Source organism: Nymphalis io, chromosome 7 (genome assembly GCF_905147045.1).
Source record: "Nymphalis io chromosome 7, ilAglIoxx1.1, whole genome shotgun sequence".
Lineage (NCBI taxonomy): Eukaryota > Metazoa > Arthropoda > Insecta > Lepidoptera > Nymphalidae > Nymphalis > Nymphalis io.
The window spans coordinates 5,526,798-5,551,558 of NC_065894.1; the positions used below are offsets into that span (position 1 = coordinate 5,526,798).

Consider the following 24,761-nt stretch of genomic DNA (forward strand, 5'->3'; position numbering starts at 1 on the left):
ATGTAGATTAAGGATGAATTATGTGCCCAAAAAGTATACTAACTCGAATGTACAGCTAATTTAATAAAGAGCTCTTAAACAAAAAATCTTTTATTTCACTTCTAAAAGATATATAGATAAAACTAATAACATAGCATTTTACTACACAAAATTGTTATTTTTTTTTAATCACAACAAAAATGGTTAACTTGCTTTAAAATAAAACATCACAAAATAATTAACATACAAATATAATCATTGAAATTGCGGATAGTAATCTACATATTTTAAATTCAAAATTATATGTATTGATTGCTGAACCAGATTTTATGATTATCTATATCATTATTATTTTTATTAAGCCGAACCCATTTTATGAGTACATTTAGACAAGGTTAGAAACAAGCTTAGTAACAATGCATATTCACATAATTAAAAATCTATATTTGGAAGTCATTTAACATTTTATATAAGCATAGTTTTACCGAGCTAAAACTAAGTATACATTGTGAATTATTACTTATCCCGCATTAACTTAACTGATGTCTGAAACTGTCACATAATAATATCCAATAATCTGTCATGAATATGAATTAACAATTATTTGTGCAAATATAAATAAAAACCAATAAAATCTACTGCAAAACAATCTTATCATAAGTGGTTAATCAGTAACATGTATTGTTTGTACACTATTAAAAATGGTTAGTTAGTAACCTCTTCAATAACTATAATTTACTCTTCAGATTAACTGAAAATAGGTTAGAGTAAATACAGTTTTTTTATATTCGCTAATAGCTGGTCTATGTCCAGTCTTAAATTTATCTATATATTATAAATATATGGGAATACAATTCGCACGACATTATAGCATTAGCTGTCATTTTATTTAACTTTTTTATGAACATTACTATAAATGTACAAATATGTAATGTTTACAAATACGTAAAATAAACTACAGCAATGTCTAGTCTACAAAACAAGGTAAAACAACAATTATTGACGAAGATCTAATTTATTACATTGCAATATTAAATTAACATTATAGTGGAGACTAAGAATTATATTTTATGGAACCTTTATTATGCAAAATTACAACTTAACATTTTAAGTATAGTGGAGTTAAATTTGCCGCAGTGGATTGTGACTCAAAACCATTTTTATAAGTTGATTCAATACATTTTGTTAAGTTGAGGCAGTACATTAGAGATTTGTAGTTTGGCTTGTGTCTCAATACTCAACCTCTCAAGTTCCCTACTGATGACACTCAAAGCCTGTAAAGCAAAATTACCATATACTTCAAATATACTTTTATTTGTAGAGAAGTATTGGATTTCCATTTCAGATAAACTAACTTCCTCTAATATCCCACAATTGAAATACAGCAATAAGTTGTGATTCACATACAAACTCAATGTCTTCACTATTGAGTTTGACTTGACTAATTTCTGATATCTAGTCAAAATCATTTTATTATATTTACTAAAAATAAATTTCGTGCCTACCAAAAATGATAGAAAGACAAGGATAAGCGAAGCTTGATCACTAGCTACAACTAATGTTATATATTTTAGAGTCATTAGTAATCATCTTCTAAGTTGCCTAACTTATATAAAGATGTAAACCTTTAATATTAAAAATGGAGTGGAGGCATTATAAAGTTTTACATTATTGCCTTAATCAACTCTTTTTAAATGTTTTTAATAGTTTTTATATTTCATATGGTAGTGTTAATTTTTTTATTAAAATTAATTTTGTTGATTTAATATTGCAGTGTAACATGTCACGTGTATCCAGTGCACTACTTGTTCCCCTCTTTTTTAGCTTCATCTGCAGTCAGTAAAGCACTTTTTATTCCAACTTTTTTGAGCTCTTCCACTAGTTCTCCCGACTGATGCATTTGAAGCATTATGTCACAACCACCAACAAATTCTCCATTTATAAATACTTGAGGAATTGTTGGCCAGTTTGAATAATCTTTAATGCCTGAAAATAATTAATAAAGCATAAACACAATGTCACTCATTAACAAAATGTGATTATTTCTATAATTTAATATATTTTATGTTATATTCTATTTAATATATAATAAAGTGCAAGTAGTTTTTGCATTAAAAATTGGTTAATTTTAAAAAATAATCTCAAACTGTTTAGTGGAACTTTCCAATTTGGATAAGCTATGAATAAATTGCAAGATGGCCTAGTGGTTAGAACATTTGAATCATAACCAAAAATTGTGGAATACAGCAATCAATTTCCATGTGCTTCATTTGTATTTACAATTGATACATTTATACTTAGCAGTGAAGAAAAACATTGGTAGGAAACCTGTATGGAATGAAATTCTTCCACATATATATCCACCAAGCTTAATTGGAACAGTGTCGTGGAATAACTTCCAATAAATTTTACGTTTGGCAATAAATGTGACAATTATTATTAAGTCACGAAGTGTTTAATGTTACACTATGCATTGCTTATTTAAGTTAAATTCATATTGTTTAAGATTTACAAAAACCGCAAGTAAATTAAAATTTCATCACTTGATCAGATGAAAAACAATATATGTATCAACAACAATAACAAGCAAACAATATAATGTAATCTAGTAAAAAATTATATACACTAGTACTAACCTTGTCGTAGATTTTCATCAGCTAAAACGTCATGACTTTCATACGGTACGGCGTGCATTCTCATAATTTGCACAACAGCGTTGCTAAAACCACATCGAGGAGAATCAGGAACGCCTTTCATAAAAACTACTACTTTATTATCTTTTACTATTTTCTCAATTTTTTCATTGATTTTCGCATCAGCTAAAAAACGGCAAGTTAACTTATGTGTGTTATTATAAATCGGGTAAAAGCTTCTTCTTATTATTGAATTCATTTTTGTAAGTTTTATACGGAATAATTATTGGTTTATTTATAATTCAACTTGAACAAAAACCTACAGAAAAACTTATTCAATATTTTCTAAATGTCAATGTGTACTTAGAAACGTCACTCTGACAAATTTACAATTGATACCTAATAAATTAAAGAAATATCTGTTATCATTTGTTCGTGGCATTCGGCCTATAAGAGGCTAATAAATTTTTGTTTTACTGTTTATTCTTTCACTATCGTTATATTTTTTTATAATAGTCCTTATTCAGACTTAGACTTAATCATAGGGCGTTTGGGCTGTCTAAAACTCCTAGTAATTGGTATGAATTTTTAAATGTACATTCTGTAAAAATATTTGATTCTGTAAAAGTAATAAGTATGCATAAAACGAGTGTGGTCTGTGACTCATAAATTATATGAAATTATTACAATCATAAATTTTAATTATAACTATTATTGTATAATATTAAACTAAATTGAATTCGTAAGTTACTTTTCAACTTAGAATTTATCGTTTACTGGTTATCTGTGTCCATTGTACTTTATTTAGTCTACAATTAATAATCTGTTAATAAAGGTTGTTGACTTGACTGATGAATGTGAAATGTAGATTGACATTTTTTAATAGAAGCTTTTTCGAGTGTTGGGATAAATAATTGTTATCATATTTTAGTGATTTTTACAATGGATAATGCTGAAGAGATATTTCACTTCCTTGAGGAATTTTCAAAACGTAAACAAAAAACAATACCACAAGAACTTAATGATTACTTAGCTTATGTGGCGCGTACCGGTGACCCAGTCTATCAGTGGTCTCTTGTAAAAAGTTTGTTCAAGGAAAAATTGCTTAATGTTATAACTGATTTCTACGACACCACACCAGGTATAGATATTCCTCCTTATCCTAATGTTGACCCTTTTAATTATGATATCATGAAAAATAGTTTGTTGGAGAGACTCGACTCGTTTACTTCTGCTCCGTTCACAGTACAAAGAATTTGTGAGCTCCTAACTTATCCTCGTAAACAATATAACCGGGTTGATAAGTTCATGAGAGCCATAGAAAAGAATATTTTGGTCGTCAGTACTAGAGAGCCAGGTTTTCAGCGTCTTCCAGAACCAGAAAATGGCGAACCCATGGAGCAAATTGTGAATGGATCAGATAATAATTCGGAGTACAACGTTGATGTTGAAATGGAAGATATGTCATGGAAAGATAATCCTGTTTCTAAACCGAGTTCCGAACCTCAGCCAGGGTCATCCGATGCTCATATTTCAGTAGATGACATAGAAGCACGATTGCATGCCAAGCAAGAAACATCTCTTGCACAAGATAAAGTTGTGACTCAATATGAATCAGTAACTCCACCTGAGTTAAACATCACTGAAAATACAGAAAACATAGAACAAAAACCTAAAGAATCTGCATCCGAAATTCCGTCAACTAGTGACGATGTGAAAAATAACAATAGCTCTCAAGAATCAACTGAAACAAAAATGGATGTTGAAATGAAAACTGATGCATTGGATCAAGTTATTACCATTCCTGAAATCAAGGTTGATGATGCTGAAACTACCGAACAAAAACTAAGCGAAGAAGCAAACTTAACTAAGAATGTAGAATCTGATACTCAAAAGGAGATTGTCGCTACAACCAAATCAACTGATATAACAACTGATGAAAGTAGCTCAGATTCTAGTAAAGTCGTAGAGACTAAACACACTACTGAACTATCGTCTAGTGAAGAGAGCTCCTCAAGTGACAACACAGATGGCAATAGTAATTCACCCAAAACAGATGAACATATTGATGTGCAAGATGAATCTCAACCAAATAAAACAATTGATAATTCAGAAAATTCAAATAAAGAAATTGATACAAATGCAATAGAATTGATAAATACAAATACTCCACCAACTGAAGAAGACCCATCAACAAACAAAATAGAGTCTGATAACTACTCTATCTCTGATGTGCAATCAGAATTACCCAAAGTATCTGTGGTTGTTGAAAATAAAACTGAAGAATTAGAAATGAAAGAAAACATGAACGATAAAGAAAAAGAGGAAACTGAAACTGTAACAACTGTACCTAATGCAGAAAGTTAGTTGTTAAATAAATTATTAACCGCTTACTTTAGCACATGGCTGATAAAGTCTAAAATCAAGACTGCCTAATTTTGTATAAAACAATTTGATAAATCAATGAACAATCTAAGAGGCCACCAGATAAAACCATCTGTTAACTAATCATCTGTGTGTATGTGTTAATAACTGATTGTGTATTTGAATAATTTGTGATGATATTAGTACCTAAGATTCAATGTTTTCATATAAATTAATTTAAATTCTGTATTACAAAAATAGGAGAATTAATAATTAGTGGTACTATAATCATATTAATAAGATTATGGTTCCATTTATTGTAATGCTAGTTTTACAATAAAACTTGAAAATAATATGTATTTTTTTTATTTTTGATGTTTATTATTCCAATCAGTCTCAACATTATTTGCAGTTATAATAAAAACAGTACATCGTGAGGAACTTCTGTGTGTGAGGAAATTTTTCTCATTAAAAGATTAATTATTGGTATACTATTTAATATATAGATGTTACCCACTATACATATAGATGATCTAAGTTGAGTCTGCTTCAATTAAATTATATATTTCTTTACTATGAATACTTTGTGATAGAAATAAGAAGTAACTATTGTATAAAATTCAAAGAGTAGGGGTGCAGGGTAAATAAAAAGTCATGGTAATGATTATTCTCATTTTATTTAGTATTCTTCTCTCAGAAGTATTTAAGCAAAGATTCCACTGGTTTTTATAGTTTTTTCTTTTAAATATTTGCAATGAGATGATCTTATGAATAGAGCCGAGATGGCCCAGTGGCAAGAACGCGTGAATCCTAACTTATGAACGTGGGTTCAAATCCGGGCAAGCACCTCTGATTTTTCATGTGCTTAATTTCTGTTTATAGTTCATCTCGTGCTTTTCGGCAAAGGAAAACATCGTCAGGAAACCGGCGTTTGTCTAATTTCACTGAAATTTTGCCACATGTGTATTCCACCAAACAGCATTGGAGCAGCATGGTGGAATAAACTCCAAACCATCTCAAAAAGGGAGAAGAGGCCTTAGCCCCGCAGTGGTACATTTACAGGCTGTTACTGTTTTACTGATGATATTGAGATGGGTTCATAGGCAATGTTTAGTGCTTTTTATAGTTTTAACATATTTCTAACAAGGTAAAATAATAGAAACATGTATTATTAAAATCATTTAATCGGTACATTTGATATTTCAAGTTTTTTATGGTTTCTACATAAATAAGTACTTACCTAATATTCTATTTACATTCAAATCTACTTAAGAATTCAACCTAACTACAGTTATCTCACTTCATTTACAAGACACAATCATGCTGTAAAGCTACTGATGACATACAAATAATAAATATTTACAATAATTATGCTACCTAATTAAATTTTGTAATTAAATTTATTTCTTTTTTCCTAATACTTTAAGTTCATTACGCATGATTTTTCCAGCAACGTTGCGTGGTATTACGTCTACAAATACAACACCACCTTCAAGATGCTTGTACCTAGTCAGTTTTTGAGCAACAAGGTCATAGACTTGTTTTTCTGTAATTTTTTGGTCCGGTTTCAGAACGACAAAAGCTTTCGGAACTTCCCCTGCAAGTGAATCAGGGATACCAACTACAGCTACATCAGCAACTTCAGGCATCTCCATGATAACACTTTCTATTTCTGTTGGTGATACCTGAAATGTAATTATGGAAATTAGAACTATATTAGGATAGGTGACAAAGTTAACCATTGAGTTTTCATGTGTTTAATTTGCGATTATAATTTATATCGCGCTCGATGGTTAAGAGTTTTGCAAGTTTAATAAGATTCATATATTTTCCTTGATATGAGTAGATGACGTCCAGCTGTGAGAAATTTTCGGGGTATTCTTTTTTTTATTTATTTTATTATATACTAGTACTCGCCCGCGTGTTAGGGGGAAAGGGGCAGTTATTAGGTATAAAAAGTAGCCTTTATCCCTTCTTGGGGTTCAAGACTACTTCATACCAAATTTTATCAAAATCGGCTCTGTGGTTTAGCCTTAAAAGCGTGACTGACAGAATTACATTTGCATTTATTATTAGTATGGATAACAATCAATCTTGATTTATGTACTTTTTTTAATATAGCTAAACTATCACTTACCTGATTACCCTTGACTTTAATCAGTTCCTTGGTGCGGTCAACGATGTAGAAGTAATGGTCATCGTCGTAGTAGGCGACGTCACCAGTGTGCAGCCATCCTTCGCTGTCTACAGTTTCTTTGGTAGCCTTTTCATTATTCCAATAACCTTTCATGATCTGTAATATTTATTTATACTTTTATAAAAAAAAAAATCTTATATTTTTTTCAGCTTCATTATTGTGGAGGCTTCTCTTCTTTCTTTATATATTAATCAAATCATTTTTCATCACATTAAGTTTGGACATGACTCAGCGCCAACGTAACGCAACTTAATGTGAGATAGCATTATCGGTTGCCCCCGTGGCGCAGCTCACCTGCGGGCCGCGCAGACACAGCTCGCCGGACTGGTGCGGGCCCAGCGCCTCGCCCGACGTGAGCGACAGCACGCGCGCCTGCGTCGACAGCACGAGCTGCCCCACCGAGCCGATCTTGTTGTACGGGTACGAGTACGGCGTCATCAGCGTCACGGGCGAGCTCTCCGTCATGCCGTACCCTGGAATAACAATTTTAATGTTTGACATTATATATGCACATATGATTTATACTTTATAAGAAAGTCTATTATTATAACATATGTTTTTAACATCATAAAGTGAATACGAAGACGTATCAAGTGGTGCCCGTTAGAATTAGTTTTACGCGTAAGAGGGTGTAGATTTTTGTACCTCTGTGAACGTAAACAAAGTTTCACGATGATGGGTTGAGTAGTTGTAAGTAGGTTCGCTTGAAAGCGTAACAAATAAACAAACTCACTTTAACATTTATAATAATATTAAGGATGTTCTTAAGATTTATGACAAAAAATTAACTCAAATAAACATTGGTACATTTTATAAAAAAAAAACATTTCCTATGTAGGGAACGTAACGTAATTTCTAAGATTTACCTTGGAGCAGCTTTATTTGATCCTTGGTTTTCTCACATTTGAGCAAAAACTTTTCCAGCATACTGTCGGTTGTGGGTGCAGCACCGACCATGATAGTCTCTACTGATTGCAGATGTTCCTTCTTAACCATAGGATGCGTGGCTAGGAAGGCAAGTAGAGATGGTACTACGAAGAGCGTTGTCGGCTGGTATTCGACCAAACATTTGATGTAATCGTCCGGAGTAAACCTGCAATCAAAGTCAAAATATTCATTATTCAAGAACGCTCTTATAAGCACAAAATGAAATACAGTTAACTGTACGTTAGAACAAAATCAAATCTTTAAAAATTAGTAAATTGTCTATGGTCTTTCATTGATAGGATAACTATTGACATCCCGCTACAAGGTTACGCGAGAGTAAGGTACTGTAATACCAAATTAATAAAATTGTTAGATATGAATGGATTTATTGTGGCGTGTTCTAGCGCATTTTCCCTTTTTATTTTCTACAAACGACAAACACATATACTAATGTGTTTGTCGTTTGCAGAAAATGAAAAGAGAAGCGGAACTAACTATAGTTCCGCTAGAATGGCATGGATTAATATCTAATTATTCATGCGCGATGCCGGTAAAGTTAACTAGTTAACTTATATGACCTTATTATTTTGTCATATTTATTTAAATAAAACAAAGACCATAACTTACTTTGGTATGGACACGATATGGTATCCTAAGACGAGGTTATAGTTCAGAATTCCATTAAATCCGTAGATGTGGAAAAACGGCGGTACAGTCAGAACGACATCGCCTTTGCCTAAAGATAGAGCCATTTATTTATTTATGTAAAGAGCAATCGTAGAAATAAAAGAACTAAAAAATATTAATATTTATCCATTAAAAGTTATCTGAATTACTTTATCTCCAAAAAAAATCAACTTATAATAAAAATTCGTACCCTTTTCTCCTTCGTACTTCATCATCTTAGGAGCTTGAACTTGTTTCAAATTCGATACTAAATTCTTATGCGTCAACATAACTCCTTTAGGTAAACCAGTTGTGCCACTCGAGTAAGGAATTAAACAGACGTCTTCGCAGTTTAAAGTGGGAAGGTCGGCGTCGTAGTCAGCCATTAGAAGTGACCGAAGACCATATATGCCTTAAACATGAATAAAAAAAGTCACGTATATATTATTATTCTTTATATATTTGATATACTTTGTATTTAAGAACAAATACAACACCACCTTCAAGTTTGCCACAATAAATTCGTGAAAGCTGCACACAAATCAGTTAATCCGTTCCTAAGATTAGCGCGCACAAACTCACAGACAATCAGACAAAAGTTCTGAAAATCATTGTTTTGGGTTCATATTTGCATTTTTTTTTATTTCGCATTAAAATTAACGAATATTAAGTCACTATTTATCATCCATATACCTATTAATCTTTTATTGAGCATTACGCCTTATTTATGAATTTGTTTAGCTTAAGATTTTTTATTAATTGGCGAAGTTAAGAGTATTTACGCCATTTTATTATAGGAACGAAAGCCACGGAATGATATATACATTACTTAGCGTACTTAACACTTTTCGTGTTTATACAATGTTTATCTGTTTCTATAAAAATAATCAATATTATTGACTTCTTCGGGGTAAAGCGGCTGACATTGAAATGATTTTCATTTTTCAAAAAAGGGCCTTACGGACTATTTATAATCTAGGAGCTAGAGCTTCCCTCAGAGATGTCTTTAGGAATATTGGTATTTTGACAGTGGCATCACAGTATATTTATGCAAATATTGTATACATATGTAACTATATTAATCATTACACAAAGAAAAGTGACATAGGTTCATTAATTTATTACTAGAAATAAAAATAAAATAAAAATTCCAAGCTTCCGTCTTAATAAAGTTAATTAATCGTTTTTAGGGCTAGGTATATAAAAAAAATATTCAAAATGGAATATAAAAAAACCTATGGAATAGTCGTTTTACATGATTATCATGTTTTACATCGAAATCAAATGTAGGTCATAATCCATCATATCCATTATTAGTTATCGTAAATTCCTTTACCTTTAGCAGTATCATCGTCGCCTCCAACCCAGATGGTACCTTTATAGTCATTGAGTGACTTGCTAACTTCCTGAGCTACAGGCATAAACATCTCAATTGTTGCGATCGCCTTCACGTTGCAGTCAGAGAATTGGCGTCGCACCTCATCTAGTATATACAAATATATTTTACTGTATACCAAATATAATATAGACAATATAGTTGATAAAATATGAATGTCAATGAGATTTGAGAGCGCTATTCTGTAACTCACTTCATTACTCGCCCATGAAATGTTGACAACCGATTTATAACTGATATACTATATTTTTTTCTCAATGTCGCATATCACTTACTGACGGTTCGATATCGTTTTCTGCGGTGAGTTTCGAGTTTGTTCTTACAGAACCACTGTTTAAGATCGTTTTTAGAGAACATTTGGGTAAAGGCGACATTAAATGTAACGAGTGTATTAATATAGCTTTGGTATTGTAGGTATCCTCATAATATATATGTAAGATGTAATTGTAGGTATATTATTATTTAACTATCTCGTTGATCTATCGGCTAGCTTGAATGGCTGTAGGTCATGAGATCCCGGGTTCAAAACCACACAAACCAATAAAAAATAATGTTAGTTATATAAAAAAAAACTCAATTCGAATTGAATAAAAGTAAAGGGGATTGTATTTGTATTGCGGGTCAATATAAGTTTAATATCCCCGCAACTTTAATATGTTCTGCATGGTTAATTAGTCTCCGCTAATAATGGCCTTTATATCGGTCAGGAGGATATTACATATATTAATTTAACATTGTATTATAATGAATTGTTTAACTAAACTTTCAGATATTTAATATGTATGTTTTTGAATAACTTAATATATATAATATGTGTAATTATGTATATACATATTTATAAAAGTGACTCCTTAATAACCCGACCCATACAAAAAGGCAAAGCGTCTTTATTAAATAAACTTCTAATAAATATAACATAAACAAATACTCTTAAATCTTATATATACTATTAGAATACAGGTATATTATTATAAATATATTGTATATTTTTTATTAAGCCAACTCTATAAATATTTAATTAATTATCATGATGAACCTAAAACAAATTTTCATTGTTTACCTGCTGTATATAAAGGATTGGCGAAAGTAACAACTAATCCAGCTCTCATAGCTCCGTGTATGAGAACCACAAACTCTGGCAGATTTGGTAAAATGAGACCAATCCTTTCACCCGGCGCCATCTTTAAATGACCAGCGAGGGCGCAAGCGCAGCGCTCTACCATCATACGCATCATACCATAATCGTAGGAACGCCCTGTTGCACCACATGTCTTGAAAATATAAAAATGTAAAATAATAAAAAATATAACTAAGTTTAAATACAAGACTGATTCAACATTGACAATCCGAGTACCTTCACGTACTCTTTAAATTATTTGGCACGAGACTGGATCGTTGAAATTTGAAGCGACGACTCCAGAGCATCGTCCATTATTTATTAATAGGTCACAAAATCAAACACCGATACGTATATTACGTATTGCAACGCCCTTAAGGGCAAATGTCTTTGTTATATTAAGTTCATATTCCTCGATTTGTTTAAATTATGTGCAGGCCAAAGCGATTCAATATAAAGTGCTATTAACATTTTTTTATTAGAGTTGTCATTTCGAACCATTGAAATAAAATAATTTAATTGTTTTGTAAAAACATTACTTAAATAAATCATTTTATGCTTGTTAGATTCAAATACGTAACCAGTTAAATTTGTTAGACTTCGCTACTTATCGTTGAGGCAAGTAATTAAAACATTATAAACTGTTTGGTAAGTCTCGTATAGAATCTCTTATCTTATCAGTAATGGCACAAATGAAAATAAACAATTTTACTTCATTACAGTTTTTCTTTACACTACAGTCTACACAGATAAAATATTCTTATCAATAGGTTTAATCTTTAATTATTATCAAAACATAAGTCTCGCGCGCGTTTATAAATTTTTATTTACAAATAAATTTCAATAAAAAGCAATATGATTTTGTTTTCAAAAACGATCGATTTAAATTTTAGTGCCAAACTATCTTCAGGTAACCTCAACCTTCAATTTCTATTTATATTCTCATATCATCGCCGGAGACTGAGATCCGTGTTTATAGATCTTATTTGAACTTTGTACTCGAAACAATCATGAAAACAAATGTGTAATAGAACTAATTATCGTTTAAGGGCTTTTCTTAACGATCTGGTTTAATATAAATCAATAATTAGAAAAATCAGAAAGTAAAAATATAACTAAATTTTGAGATGAGTATTATAATATAATACTTACATTTTAAGGGTCAACTATGATTTAAAAAAAAAAACATGCAACACTTACCACACAAGGAGCATCTGACCAAGATTCAATATCCTTAAAAACATGCTCTGTCAGTGTTTCTTTTCCAGGTGTGATTTCACCCCACGGCGAACTTAACACATTTTGCTCCAATACTGTTGCGGTTTTGGTGGCTAAATTACGATTTAAATTTCGAACAACCGAAACAATTTGAGATGTTTTTATATTTTTGCATTCTGTATTTGGGTATAAGTTGTTTAGAATTTGGCGCGCTAAATTCCCGCGTAGAATTTTCAAATGAGACATACTTCCGTTCGGAATGTTTTCCCGAGAAACGTTAGCGCGTAAATGTTCATCGCAACCTCTACTAATGTTTTGGCTCGTATGCCACGACCGTCACAGGGCAAGGTCCACTTTTTAATCCTAAGAAAAAATATGTCATATACGATATTTCGTTTTCTTATAAAGTTGTATTGTGTGGCATTTTTGACATTGCGACTAGATTCTAATAAACTAATTTGGTTTACCTAACACTTTGGTTAATACATTTTGACAAAAATATTGGAACAATAGTGACTTATTTTAAATATCGATATGATTATAAACAGTTTTAATAATATATCATATACAATACCTAATCTATTTGAATAATATAACAAGGTCACATACGTGATTATGACATACTGATTTATCAGAAAATCAAACATAAATTATTATTTAACTCAAATCAAATTCAAGATTATTTTTTATAAAGGAAAGACAAAAAAACACAAAATATAACAACAACCATTTTTATTCCTCTAAATTTACATATTCCATTGCCCACCATCACTTTAATTTATACATAATAAACTTTTCATACATTTGTCCAGTCACTTTGAACATTATTTTATATTAATTTACATCAATAATTATTTTCAAGGTAAAGTACAGTTCTTCAAGACAAAACTCGTAAAGTTCATGAGCATCTTTGATTGCAATCATTGTTTCATCAATTAATTTAGATAATCAAACAGTGCATTCGCTACTGCGCATTTCTATTATCAAAGGCAGCAATAATTTTATCATTTATTTACTATCGCTCTCTGAGTGATTATCGTTTTATAAATTTTATTTAAACATTGATGAATAAATTAATAAAAAAAAATTAATAAATAAAACTTTTCGTCTATAAATGTTGTGCTATTAAAAGTTGTTTTTTTTTTTATTTAATTTATTCCATATAAATTATTTTAGTGTAAATACATTTACTCTTTTAACAACATATAAAACCTGTAATAATTTACATTTTTTTTCATATATTCAGTAATGAAATTTACAACCACTATAGAATGTTAAATATAACAATAAATATTAAAATAATCGAGTCAAAAATAAAATACTACAAAGTTGCGTTTTTTTTATAAACCATAAATTTTAAAAATCATAAGACAAGTTCCAGCTTATGGTTTACCAATCTGTGTCAAAGCGCTCATCGTGAAGCACTTTTCATTACAAGTTTTGATTATAATGCGGTCGTTAGCAGTAATTTCATTTTAAATTACTTTAAGGATCTCATTGTAATTGCACATAAACAATTTAAAATAGTCATAATAATATTTATAACGTACGTACAAAAATATTTCGATGTGTATTAGTAAAAGAGGTCCTATACCGAAAATAATTTGTGTCGTCTGATATTAGCTGTTTTGTACATCCGTTGTATTTTTAGGCTGCGAATTTATAAATGCTTGATGATTTATAAGTTCTTTGAAGTATCCGTCTGATTTCGACATCAATTCGGAGTATGTTCCCTTTTCAACAATAACGCCGTCTCCTATAACGGCTACTTCGTCTGCGGACTGTATCGTGCTCAGTCTGTGCGCTATAGTTAAAACTGTCCTATCTCTACTGATTTCCTTTAGTGCTTTATCAACTAAATATTCTGAATACGTATCCAGTGCTGAGGTAGCTTCGTCGAGTATGAGGATTTTTGGATTCTGTAAAGAAAAAAAATATATATATAAAAAGTAACGTTGTCCTGAGTTCTTAATGAATCTTATTATTATGCGAATTTTAGATGCATTTATATATAGCTGGTATACTTTCTTATCGTAACAAATCCATGTTTTTTGGACGAACAACAAACCTTTTTTGGCACATTCGAATGATATAGTTTCATTCGCCTCCTTTTAAAATAATTATGAAAACAATTTGTCGTACTACTTTTCTTATTAATTTTAATATATAAGCTGTTGGAATATAAAATGAGCCCAATCCTATGCCCTATACTAAGTACTTAAAGGAAATCATTTTTTGTACTTATTTATATTTGTATCGATTTTTTTTATAATATAGGTAGGCGGACGAGTATATGGGCCACATGATGGTAAGTGGTCACCAACGCCCATAGACATTGGTATTGTAAGAAATATTAACCATCGCTTATATCGCCAATGCGCCACCAACCTTGGGAACTAAGATGTTATGTCCCTTGTGCCTGTAATTACACTGGCTTACACACCCTTCAAACCGAAAAACAACAATACCAAGTACTGCTGTTTTGCGGTAGAATATCTGATGAGTAGGTGGTACCTACCCAGACGAGCTTGCACAAAGCCCTACTACCATTCAAATCCAGAATGAAAAATATGCCGAATCATAACAAAAAAAAAAAAATTATTTAATTTACAATCCCGCAGATAATTTTACATTTTTTGTTAAATGTAAAATTATCTGCGGGATTGTATTATAGAAGTGAATACTAGTACTCCATAAAGGATCTTTTCATATTGCGAAGTCGGCCTTTGGTGTTTTAAGTGTGCCGTTTTTTCTGTTCAGTCATGTATTATCTGTGCTATTAATGTAATCGATTTTTGTTGTAACATCATATATTGTATTTAGTAACAGTAAAGTAAAAAAAAGTAACAGGCTGTGAATGACCCACTGCTGGGCTAAGGCCTTCTCTCCTTTTGTGGTGAAGGTTTTGAGCTTTTTCCACCACGCTCCTTCAATGCGGGTTGGTTGGGATACATGTGGCAAAATTTCAGTAAAATTAGACACATGCTGGCTTCCTCGCGACGTTTTCATTCACCGCCGAGCACGAGATGAATTGTAAACACAAATTAATCATAGGCTAAGATTCACGAGTTTTAATCACTGGGCCATCTCGGACAGTTGAAAACATTATTTTATTTAGATCTGAATAATACCTTCCTTTTCCTTTAATGGCTTGTTATATATCGCTTTTATGAAAGCGTATTACTCCCCAGTTATTGTAGCAGCATTTTCTTATTAATCAATTAAAATTCCTTCATAGTTCCAAAAAGCTGTAGTCATCATATTTTCGGCTGATTCTGGCACCGTATAATTCTTAAAGGAATACGAAAAGTATACATCCTTTTTGTACTATTGCATACTTTTGGTATATCACCTTTACTTTACTCTCTACCTTTGATTCAGAATAAAAATTATCTTGCAAAATACTGAAAACGATATCTGTATCTGATGCTTCAGCTAATTCGAGGTTTTGGCGGAATAGTAAATTCCATAAACGTTCCATCTTACTCATACGATTTGTATAGATTTTCCTTGATTGGTCAAGAACTTTTTCACATCGCAATATTTAATGAAATAGTATTTCGGTATTAAAACAAAGGAACAGACTAATTAAGATGATTCATGTGTGTAAACAGTGATAATTGATAAATTAGCAATTTAAATATTTATATATAAACAATAATTATCATGCGTATGTGTATGACACGCTTCGATTTATCACCGTTCCGTTATATCCTTGACCTGACTAATGAATGATAAAATCTTACTTCATCGTATCGTAAGTTGTACAATGTTGTGTCTTAGACCATTTTGTACTTTGACCAATATAAAATATTATTATTTATTAACGTATTAACCGTATCATTAAAAATGTAGCTCGAAACACTTGGATTGCTTTTCGTTAAGTTACCTTGTACATTGTGCTTTACTGATTACAATCATTTAAACATTTATGAGAATGCTCCTTATTAGATGGACACAGAAAGTTTCGAACGTGAGAGTACTCCAGCGCGTCGCCAGTAGCCGGAAGTTACTGCAAACCGTCAAGAAGAGAAAAAGCGAGTATTTGGGCCACGTCTTGAGACACGAGCGATACCAACTGCTCCAAATTATAATGATGGGCAAAGTAGAGGGCAAACGACGCGCTGGAAGAAGAAAAAAGTTGGTTGCGCAACATCCGTGAATGGACGAAGATCGCCAGCGTGGAAAAACTATTTCGCTTGGCGCGAGACCGCGAAAAATTCGCTGAGCTGACGGCCAACCTCCAGTAGTGGAGAGGCACAAGAAGAAGAAGAAACATTTATGAATGATTGTTCCTAACACTGCATATATTCTACTTAACAATCAATAAATATAAAAAATAAAAACGCATTCCTTTTTTAAATTGAATATTGTTTAAAAGCTAACATCTATTTGACATCTGTTCTTGTTATCATCTACAATTTTCGCCTTTGGAAAAAACGCATTTTTTTTCAATACAGAAAAAACAATTCAAATTTAAATATAGAACTTAAAAATATTGAGTAAGATTTTTATATAATAATAAATAAAAAATAATATAATAGTTCTTCTAAATATTTCTAAATTTATTTTATTTATTTTATTTCTAAATTTTTCTAAATATTGAGTAATATTTTTAGGTTCTATATTTAAAATTTTCATTGAGTAATATAATCATGTCTACCTGACGGATTTTAACCATTAAGAAATGGAGATTAAGCAAATGCCCAGGAGATGTTATAGTGCCAAAGAATATTCTCAACCACGCCATAGCCATATTATATAGGTTATGCCCGGGATTCGAACCAGGGCTCTCAAAATCTAAAGCCGTAAAAGCGAGCCAGCTGTTCGCCGGCATCACCTTGACGATGGCGCGCGCGATGGCGACGCGCTGCTTCTGGCCGCCGCTGAGCTGCGAGCCGCGCGCGCCCACCTGGCGCTGCCAGCCCGCCGCGCCCCCCGCGCCCCCCGCGCCGCCCCCCACCTCCTGCAGCTGCGCCGCGCGCGCCGCCAACAGCCACGACGGCTCCTGCGTCAAGATAGGCATTTTATTAAATTATAAGCTTTCATTCATCATTAGCTTCCTGTTTCATATAAAACTCATTCAGTGCAGTGTGTTTTTTTTTTAATCTTAGCTTAACTCGTCACATAATATAAAATAGTTGTTAATTTTAAAATCTTACCTTTCCGTCTTCCGATGTTTCGCAATCATCGAGAGCTCCGTATAATATGTTCTCTTTTATAGTTCCACTAAAAAGAATAGGTTCCTGAAAGAAATAAAATTATTCAACTATAAATCATTTCATATGGTGTTCTTATAAAATTTGTCGCAGCACGGCACAGCACGGCATGGCTGGATATTTACATAATTTTATACTTTAAAACATTTATCTATTACATTAGATATTAATATATTTTACATTTTGTCGTAGACGTATAACGCCATTTTATAGGATTGTGTTGCAGAAATGGATCGAACAATAATATAGCCATGGCACGACCACGTCTGCCTTATTCATTACACCTATTACGTAATAAATATAGTTTATTAGGCACCTTTAAAGATAAATTATCATAAAAATATACAATATATTTAAAATTAATTTAATTAGATTAGACTTATTATTTAATTACATTAGCTATGATTTTTTTGCTTCTAATTATTTTAATGAATTAGATCCAAATTATATTATTTATTATATTTACCTGACTAACAAATCCTATATGACTTCTCAACCAAACTGGATCCAAGTGCCTTATGTCTACTCCATCTAACAGTACCCTCCCACTGTCGGGATCATATAGCCTCAATATAAGAGAGGCTATCGTACTCTTGCCACAACCGGATCTGCCCACCAAGGCTACATTCTTTCCAGGTAACAAATGTAAAGTGAGGCCCTTAATCAAAGGAGTTCCAGCGTAAGAATAGTGTATATTCTCTAATATAAGTTCCCCTTTCGGTCTGTCTTTTGGTCTTAAGCCTCCTGCAATCAAAAAAAAATTATATACATAATAGTTATAAAACTACATACCAGTTATTTTAAATTATATATATTTTTTTTTATATAAAATAGGAAGGCGGACGAGCATATGGGCCACCTGATGGTAAGTGGTCACCAAACACCCTTAGACATTGGCATTGTAAGAAATGTCAACCATCGCTTACATAGCCAATGCGCCACCAACCTTGGGAACTAAGATTTTATGTCCCTTGTGCCTGTACAGTACAGTACAGTAACAGCCTGTAAATGTCCCACTGCTGGGTTAAGGCCTCCTCTCCCTTTTTTGAGGAGAAGGTTTGGAGCTTATTCCACCACGCTTCTCCAGTGCGGGTTGGTAGAATACACATGTGGCAGAATTTCGATGAAATTAGACACATGCAGGTTTCCTCACGATGTTTTCCTTCACCGAAAAGCACGAGATGAATTATAAACAGAAATTAAGCACATGTAAATTCAGAGGTGCCCGCCCGGGTTTGAACCCACGTTCATCGGTTAAGATTCACGCGTTCTTACCACTGGGCCATCTCGACTTGTGCCTGTAAAATGATCTAATTTTAATACGATGAACTGCTTAAGCATACATAACGCCACCGAGTAATGACAAACATGAAGATATTTCCACTTGTGTATCTGGCTATCTTACTTGGCGGACCACAATATTAGTAAACGATGTTTGGAAATCATAAAACGTACTGTGAGGTTTAAACCGTGAGCAGCAATGCATCCTCACTTCCTCTTATAATACAGATATGCGCAGGCCACGGTGACTGTTTACCTTTTGGTGCAATATATTATAATGTAGTTTCTTTTATTACAAACTTAGAAGAGACAGTACGTCATAATGTAGATCAAATGCTTTATTTACGCGTCATAAGTAAGTACCGAGTCGAGATTTAGTGGCGAAGCGAATATTCATAAAAACAATCTGTTACTTAAGAATTCAATAACTGCAAATCACCTGAAGTTGATATTTTTGGTTCCCTATCCATTATTTCCCAGAGCCTCGTTGCAGCACCCATACCCTTATTCAACTCAGTATAAAAAGTACTAAGCCCACCAATACTTATGCCGACATATGCAGCGTAAAGTAGGAAAGATGTGAGATTTCCAACTGTCATCTGTTCTGTCGCCACCATACCACCACCATAGTAAAGCACCAAGATTATTATAGTGTTGCCAGATAAGCCCGTCTGTAAAAAAATATTGAAATCTTTTTAATAATCTAAAACTGTTAAATTTTGTAAATTGTGTTTAACTTAAAACATGAATTTGAATCCAGACAACGGTAGTACAATGTAATCCTACTAGTTCCTACAGTTCAGGTAGTTAGTAGAAATATTTTATTTGCTTAAGGCATGCGCGATGTTCGAGATATTTATAAAAAACCTTGACTCTTCTTGTATATATTTGTTGAAGATCGTATAGAGCCGATCACAATAACAGCAAAATACAATAATACTGATTAATATTAAGTAATAATAATACTAGACGCGGAAATACTCACCAATCCATAGAAACTTCCAACAGCTAAGGACTCTTTATAGGCCAATTGAAGTAATGTTTCAATTCGTTGAGCGTACGATTCACATTCTATCTTTTCTTTGCTAAATGCTTTCACGGTTTTAATGTTAGAAATCTTCTCTTCAGCAAGCTGCAATATTTTCGATATTAAAGCAAGATTTTTGGAGATTACATTATTATGTATTTGTAGTAATTAGACTAATTATAAGCCTAGTGGTAAGAACGCGTGAATCTTAACCGATGATAGTGGGGTTCAAGCCAGGGCAAGCACCGCTGAATTTTCATGTGCTTAATTAGTTATTATAAGTCATCTCGTGATCTGGTGCCTGAGGAAACCTGCATGTGTCTAATTTCATTGAAATTATGTCACATGTGTATTCTGCCAACCCGTATTGGAGTAGCGTTGTGGAATAAGCTCTAAACCTTCTCCTCAAAAAGGGAGAGGAGGCCTTAACCCAGCAGTGAGACATTAACAGGCTGTTACTGTAGACTAATTATATTTTACAGTATTATGTCTGTGGCACAGAAATTTGATTGTTACAAAATATTTTTAAGGATATATTAATTAATAGTAAATTTTAATAAAGCTATTATATTATTAAGCTACCTAGAAAAAAGGCAAATTTCCTACCTCGCTGGTTTCAGCAAGTGCGTCTTGAAGCTGTCTAGTGATGCCTCGAACGAATCGACCATAGATTACAGCAAGCATCGATACTGGCGGAACTACGCATAACCCTATCAAAGCCAAGGACGGTGACATGTAGAACTGAAGAAAAAACAATATAAATAAGGATACTGCTGAAAAACATTTAGGTTATTTTGTTAATATTCACTATAATTGAAATGAGTGGTTATTGGAAATGGTTATTATAATTGTTATATACAGGATTTTCGGTAGACTGCATGATATAAGTGTTTGAGTATCCATCCGTTATGTTAAAACACAGGAAAATTTAAATTAAAATCCTTCTACGCACTTTTCTTACTTGCTTGCTATTTAAAGAATATCAATCAATTTAGTGTATTTGTGTGAAAAATGAATGAATAAATAAACAAATATAAAAATTATCACCATCATGCCCGTCCCTGCTCCCACCATGAAGAGCGACCGTAGGCCATCACTGACATTGGAACTAAGATTTCGCCCAACTAACTGTGTGTCTGCTGATAGTCTATTCACAAGCTCGCCAGTCGATGTTCTACCAAACCACGCTGTTTCTTGCCGCATAATTGACGAAAACACTTTTTTTCGAAGAGACTGTGTCATCCTTTGCCCTGAAATATTTTGTCTTTTAAGATAACGAATTCAAACAACTAATAAATAATAGTTATTCTGCAGTACATGAAGTAGATATATTAAACTCAATAATTATTTACGACTAGATACTTTCGCTATGTACTATGTTTACAAAATACTTATCTACATATATATTTAACAAGTAAATATATAATGAAATTATATAGTGGTGGTTACTTTTAAAGATATATGCATAGTAATATCTTTTTTGTTTTTCGTTTTTTTTATATGTAAAAGCATATCAATTTAAATTCGAATGTGTCTCTGTCCTCTTATTCATTGATGCTAGGATTTTGTAACAATACACACATATAATACTTTAAGAACATACAAGTCCATCATTAAAACAAGTCAATTAAAGGGCACAAATTTCGAAACTAATATTTTGAATAGTCAAAAATTGGTAAGGCTTATATTTGTTTAAATTAATTGTATTGAATAACACCTCAAGTAACACAAATTTAAAATTTTGTAATATATATTTTAAGCAGAATGTCGTGAATAATAGTCACGACCTAATAATATTTTTATTAGAAAACACATAAAATGTGCAAATATCAAATAAAAATATATTTTATATATCTTTACTTTTTAAAAATAAATAGCAAATTCTTATTTTACAATATCTATTTACAAGTCATATGTAAATTTACTTTTAATTACTTAAATTTTTCTCCTAACCTGATATTCATGATAAAACATATATTATAATTTATATTTGGTTTTAAAACAAAAACAATTATTAAACAATTAACTAATATAAAAAACTTTAAAGAAATTGCATAAATTCAATGTGATAATAAACAGTAAAATATAAGTTTATATAATATGTACAAAATTTTATTTATAATTCCAATTAGTACTACTACTTGGTACTAAATGTATATGTATTTTTGGATGAATTTTTAATCAACATGATGCAAAATACTAAAGATAATTAACCTTTATGCTAAGTATAACAGATAACTTTTACATAGTAGGTATTTATTAATTAAAATTTGATGCTGCTTATCTAACAAAAATAAAGATTTCATGGAATTATTTGTCAAATTTCTAAGTTTTTTAAACATTTATTAGCTCTATGAATATAAAGATGAAAATCAATTTAAATAAATTAAAACTAATATCTCTTATGTATTGTATGACAATTATACCATATTTTACCAGATATTGACATCAAGTACACTCGTCCGAAATTGCATAGGCCACCAACAAGGAAAACTCCGCACAGCACCAAGCACAATTCATCAAGCTTTTCTCTAGCAGTTACTAGATCATTTGTACCACTGTATATGATATCCAGCACCATACCTAATGAGAATGGCACAGCCATTGTAACACTAGATGATATAAATAATAAACCAATAGCACCTAAAAAAAAAAAATATTATTACATTGCTATTCATTTCACAAACTTATAAAAAAAAAAAAAAAAAATATTTCCCAGGAAAACTTTATTGATTAGAATAGTTTATTTGATTAAACTATATAATATATTTTATTAAAATGTAATAATTATCTAAAAAGGCATTATAAGATATTAGATATGTACAAATAATAACAAAAGAAACATTTATTAAAAAATATTTTATGTACATATTAAACGACCCTACTAAAGATTTAATACATGTTAACAGTTAAAAACACAATGCATTACAAAGTTGATTGTGATCTATAAATAAAGTTTTATTATTATATTGTACTTTGCAATTCTATTGAGCTTGTTAATATTTAAAGATGTCATTATGTTTTTCTATTAGAACACTCACCAGTAAGGGTCCATTTTTCTGGCTCTGCCAAAGATAAAAGTCTTTTTAACTCTGATGGCTTTAACTTTACGTTTATCTTTTTTGAGGTCGCTATCTCCGCATTATCTTTGACGGTTTCGACACGTCCATTTTTCTTTTGAGAGTCCACCTGGCTAGTATAATGTCTTAATTTTGGAAAAAATCTATCCTTTCCATGTAATAAGCTTCTTTCATTATTATTTCGTAATGCTTGAACTTTGTGACTAGAATATAACTTAAATCCGCATTGTTGACAGGAATGGGCTTGAAGTGTTAAATTAAATAATACATTTCTCTGTCTGCTACATAATTTACTACTCAAATTTTTACAAATATATCTTTGCAACATTTTATTGAATTTAAAACTTTCAGTCAAAAGAAAAATAAAACGTAACTGTCATCACGTTGACATCTCATACTACAATGAAATATTTGCTTGACACTTGACATATATGTCATGTATCGAGTATTGGTATTTGAAGCGAGTGAAACTTTATTATCATTCGGTTTTAGATATCAAATACTAAAATAAATCAAATTGTAATTAAACTAGCGACGTATTAATCAGGTTTAAATATTTTATACTTAATGTTTTATAAATAGCTAATTATTTATTTAATAAAAAAAGAACCAGTACTTTTTCTGACAATTAAATATTGTCTCTATAGTTGTGCCGCGTAAATAATAACGAATTGAAATAACGAAAAAATATTTCTATTAAAATGTATCGAAACTTAAAAAAAGCATGAAAGCTCCAGCCACGAAACCAATTATAACAGGAATCTGAACCAAAAAGCTTGGTAAAAACAACCCTTGTATTTTTTTTTATAATAATAAACAGATCGCTGCATTTTTCGCTTAAGGACAACGTTACAGCATAGAACACATGTCTCGTGAAGTATTGGTCACAGGGTTCACAACCTAAACCCAGCTATTTATCGTACCAGAGCCCTTAAAATTATCGTACATTATCGTACAACAGGATAATGATTATAAAATACAATAATGTTATACAAAATCACAACAATATATGTGAAATAATTTGCACTTACAGTTGAAATCAGCAGTACACTAAAAAAAAAGGTCGTCCAATGTTTTTCGTTTTGATCCCGCGAAATATTGGAAATATTGTAACTGCCAACACTCCGCATCAAACCAACTACACCCAAAAACTGTTGCATTGTTGTTTTTGTTTCCGTTATCACTAGTGCTTCAGCATCTTTATATGGTACTGGATTAGCATTCTCCTCAGAAGTTGAAATCTAATTCACTCAATTAAATTATTACTAAAGAATGGTTGCCACATAGATTTCTATGTTAACCTGTTGACTCGGAATGTAATAATATTATAAATTCATGAATGTTAAATAATGTTGTCGTTAGGAAATTATAAAAAAGAGAACGAATAAATAAAAATAACATATTACATACGAAGCAGTTTAGGTTATTATTGGACTCCATATTTATTTGTTTGCATTGTCTACGAGTCGATATTTTTTATCGAAAATCGGGACATTTTCTTTAGCTGACGCTGGCAGCACTTACACAATAAATAATTATAGGTTATGAATGATAAAAACTGGAAAATCCTATTATCTTCAGGATTTTAATACAATATAAGGTTCCGTCATGCTATGGCATAAATAAACATCACTGAGAAACTATATTTAGGGACAAA

The 24,761-nt window shown here is 31.5% G+C and overlaps 4 protein-coding genes across 4 annotated transcripts in view; 1 reads left to right on the forward strand and 3 right to left on the reverse strand.

Annotated features, from left to right (window-relative positions):
• The window catches only part of LOC126769419 (serine/threonine-protein phosphatase 4 regulatory subunit 2), a 248,837-nt gene extending 243,538 nt beyond the window's left edge, over positions 1-5,299 (forward strand). Inside the window, exon 2 of the mRNA XM_050488184.1 lies at positions 3,502-5,299. Within this exon, the coding sequence (XP_050344141.1) occupies positions 3,555-4,979 (1,425 nt within the window). The 5' untranslated portion in view covers positions 3,502-3,554 and the 3' untranslated portion in view covers positions 4,980-5,299. The remainder of the gene's footprint in view (positions 1-3,501) is intronic.
• On the reverse strand, positions 75-2,990 carry LOC126769642 (glutaredoxin-related protein 5, mitochondrial). Its single transcript, XM_050488529.1, has 2 exons — positions 2,616-2,990; positions 75-1,965 (listed from the first exon to the last, which is right to left on the reverse strand). The coding sequence occupies exons 1-2, from the start codon at positions 2,869-2,871 to the stop codon at positions 1,781-1,783; spliced, it is 441 nt and encodes a 146-aa protein (XP_050344486.1). The 5' UTR covers positions 2,872-2,990; the 3' UTR covers positions 75-1,780.
• Positions 5,300-6,142: 843 nt separating the features above from the next.
• Positions 6,143-12,796, reverse strand: LOC126769399 (probable 4-coumarate--CoA ligase 1). The gene is made up of 9 exons (XM_050488158.1): positions 12,480-12,796; positions 11,223-11,433; positions 10,103-10,249; positions 8,978-9,178; positions 8,728-8,836; positions 8,040-8,266; positions 7,468-7,646; positions 7,114-7,269; positions 6,143-6,661 (listed from the first exon to the last, which is right to left on the reverse strand). Exons 1-9 carry the CDS (start codon positions 12,741-12,743, stop codon positions 6,377-6,379), a joined length of 1,779 nt encoding a protein of 592 aa, XP_050344115.1. The 5' UTR covers positions 12,744-12,796; the 3' UTR covers positions 6,143-6,376.
• Positions 12,797-13,214: 418 nt separating this feature from the next.
• Positions 13,215-23,488, reverse strand: LOC126769396 (ATP-binding cassette sub-family B member 10, mitochondrial). The gene is made up of 10 exons (XM_050488154.1): positions 23,066-23,488; positions 22,461-22,667; positions 21,072-21,274; positions 20,631-20,765; positions 19,983-20,129; positions 19,437-19,668; positions 18,183-18,460; positions 17,660-17,743; positions 17,338-17,505; positions 13,215-14,416 (listed from the first exon to the last, which is right to left on the reverse strand). The coding sequence occupies exons 1-10, from the start codon at positions 23,430-23,432 to the stop codon at positions 14,117-14,119; spliced, it is 2,121 nt and encodes a 706-aa protein (XP_050344111.1). The 5' UTR covers positions 23,433-23,488; the 3' UTR covers positions 13,215-14,116.
• Between the last annotated feature and the right edge of the window lie 1,273 nt (positions 23,489-24,761).

Bases quoted from the DNA above. Each gene is read 5' to 3' on its own strand.
- LOC126769642 (XM_050488529.1), bottom strand. From the start codon at position 2,871: ATGAATTCAATAATAAGAAGAAGCTTTTACCCGATTTATAATAACACA. The intron at 1,966-2,615 runs GTTAGTACTAGT...AATTATTTTCAG, and splicing joins TGATGAAAATCTACGACAAG to GCATTAAAGATTATTCAAAC.
- LOC126769399 (XM_050488158.1), bottom strand. From the start codon at position 12,743: ATGTCTCATTTGAAAATTCTACGCGGGAATTTAGCGCGCCAAATTCTA. The intron at 9,179-10,102 runs GTAAAGGAATTT...TTCATGTTTAAG, and splicing joins CGACGATGATACTGCTAAAG to GCATATATGGTCTTCGGTCA. The intron at 7,647-8,039 runs GTAAATCTTAGA...TTGTTATTCCAG, and splicing joins TCAAATAAAGCTGCTCCAAG to GGTACGGCATGACGGAGAGC.
- LOC126769396 (XM_050488154.1), bottom strand. From the start codon at position 23,432: ATGTTGCAAAGATATATTTGTAAAAATTTGAGTAGTAAATTATGTAGC. The intron at 21,275-22,460 runs GTAAAATATGGT...AAAATATTTCAG, and splicing joins GTACTTGATGTCAATATCTG to GGCAAAGGATGACACAGTCT. The intron at 19,669-19,982 runs GTGAGTATTTCC...ATTTTTTTACAG, and splicing joins TTGGAAGTTTCTATGGATTG to ACGGGCTTATCTGGCAACAC.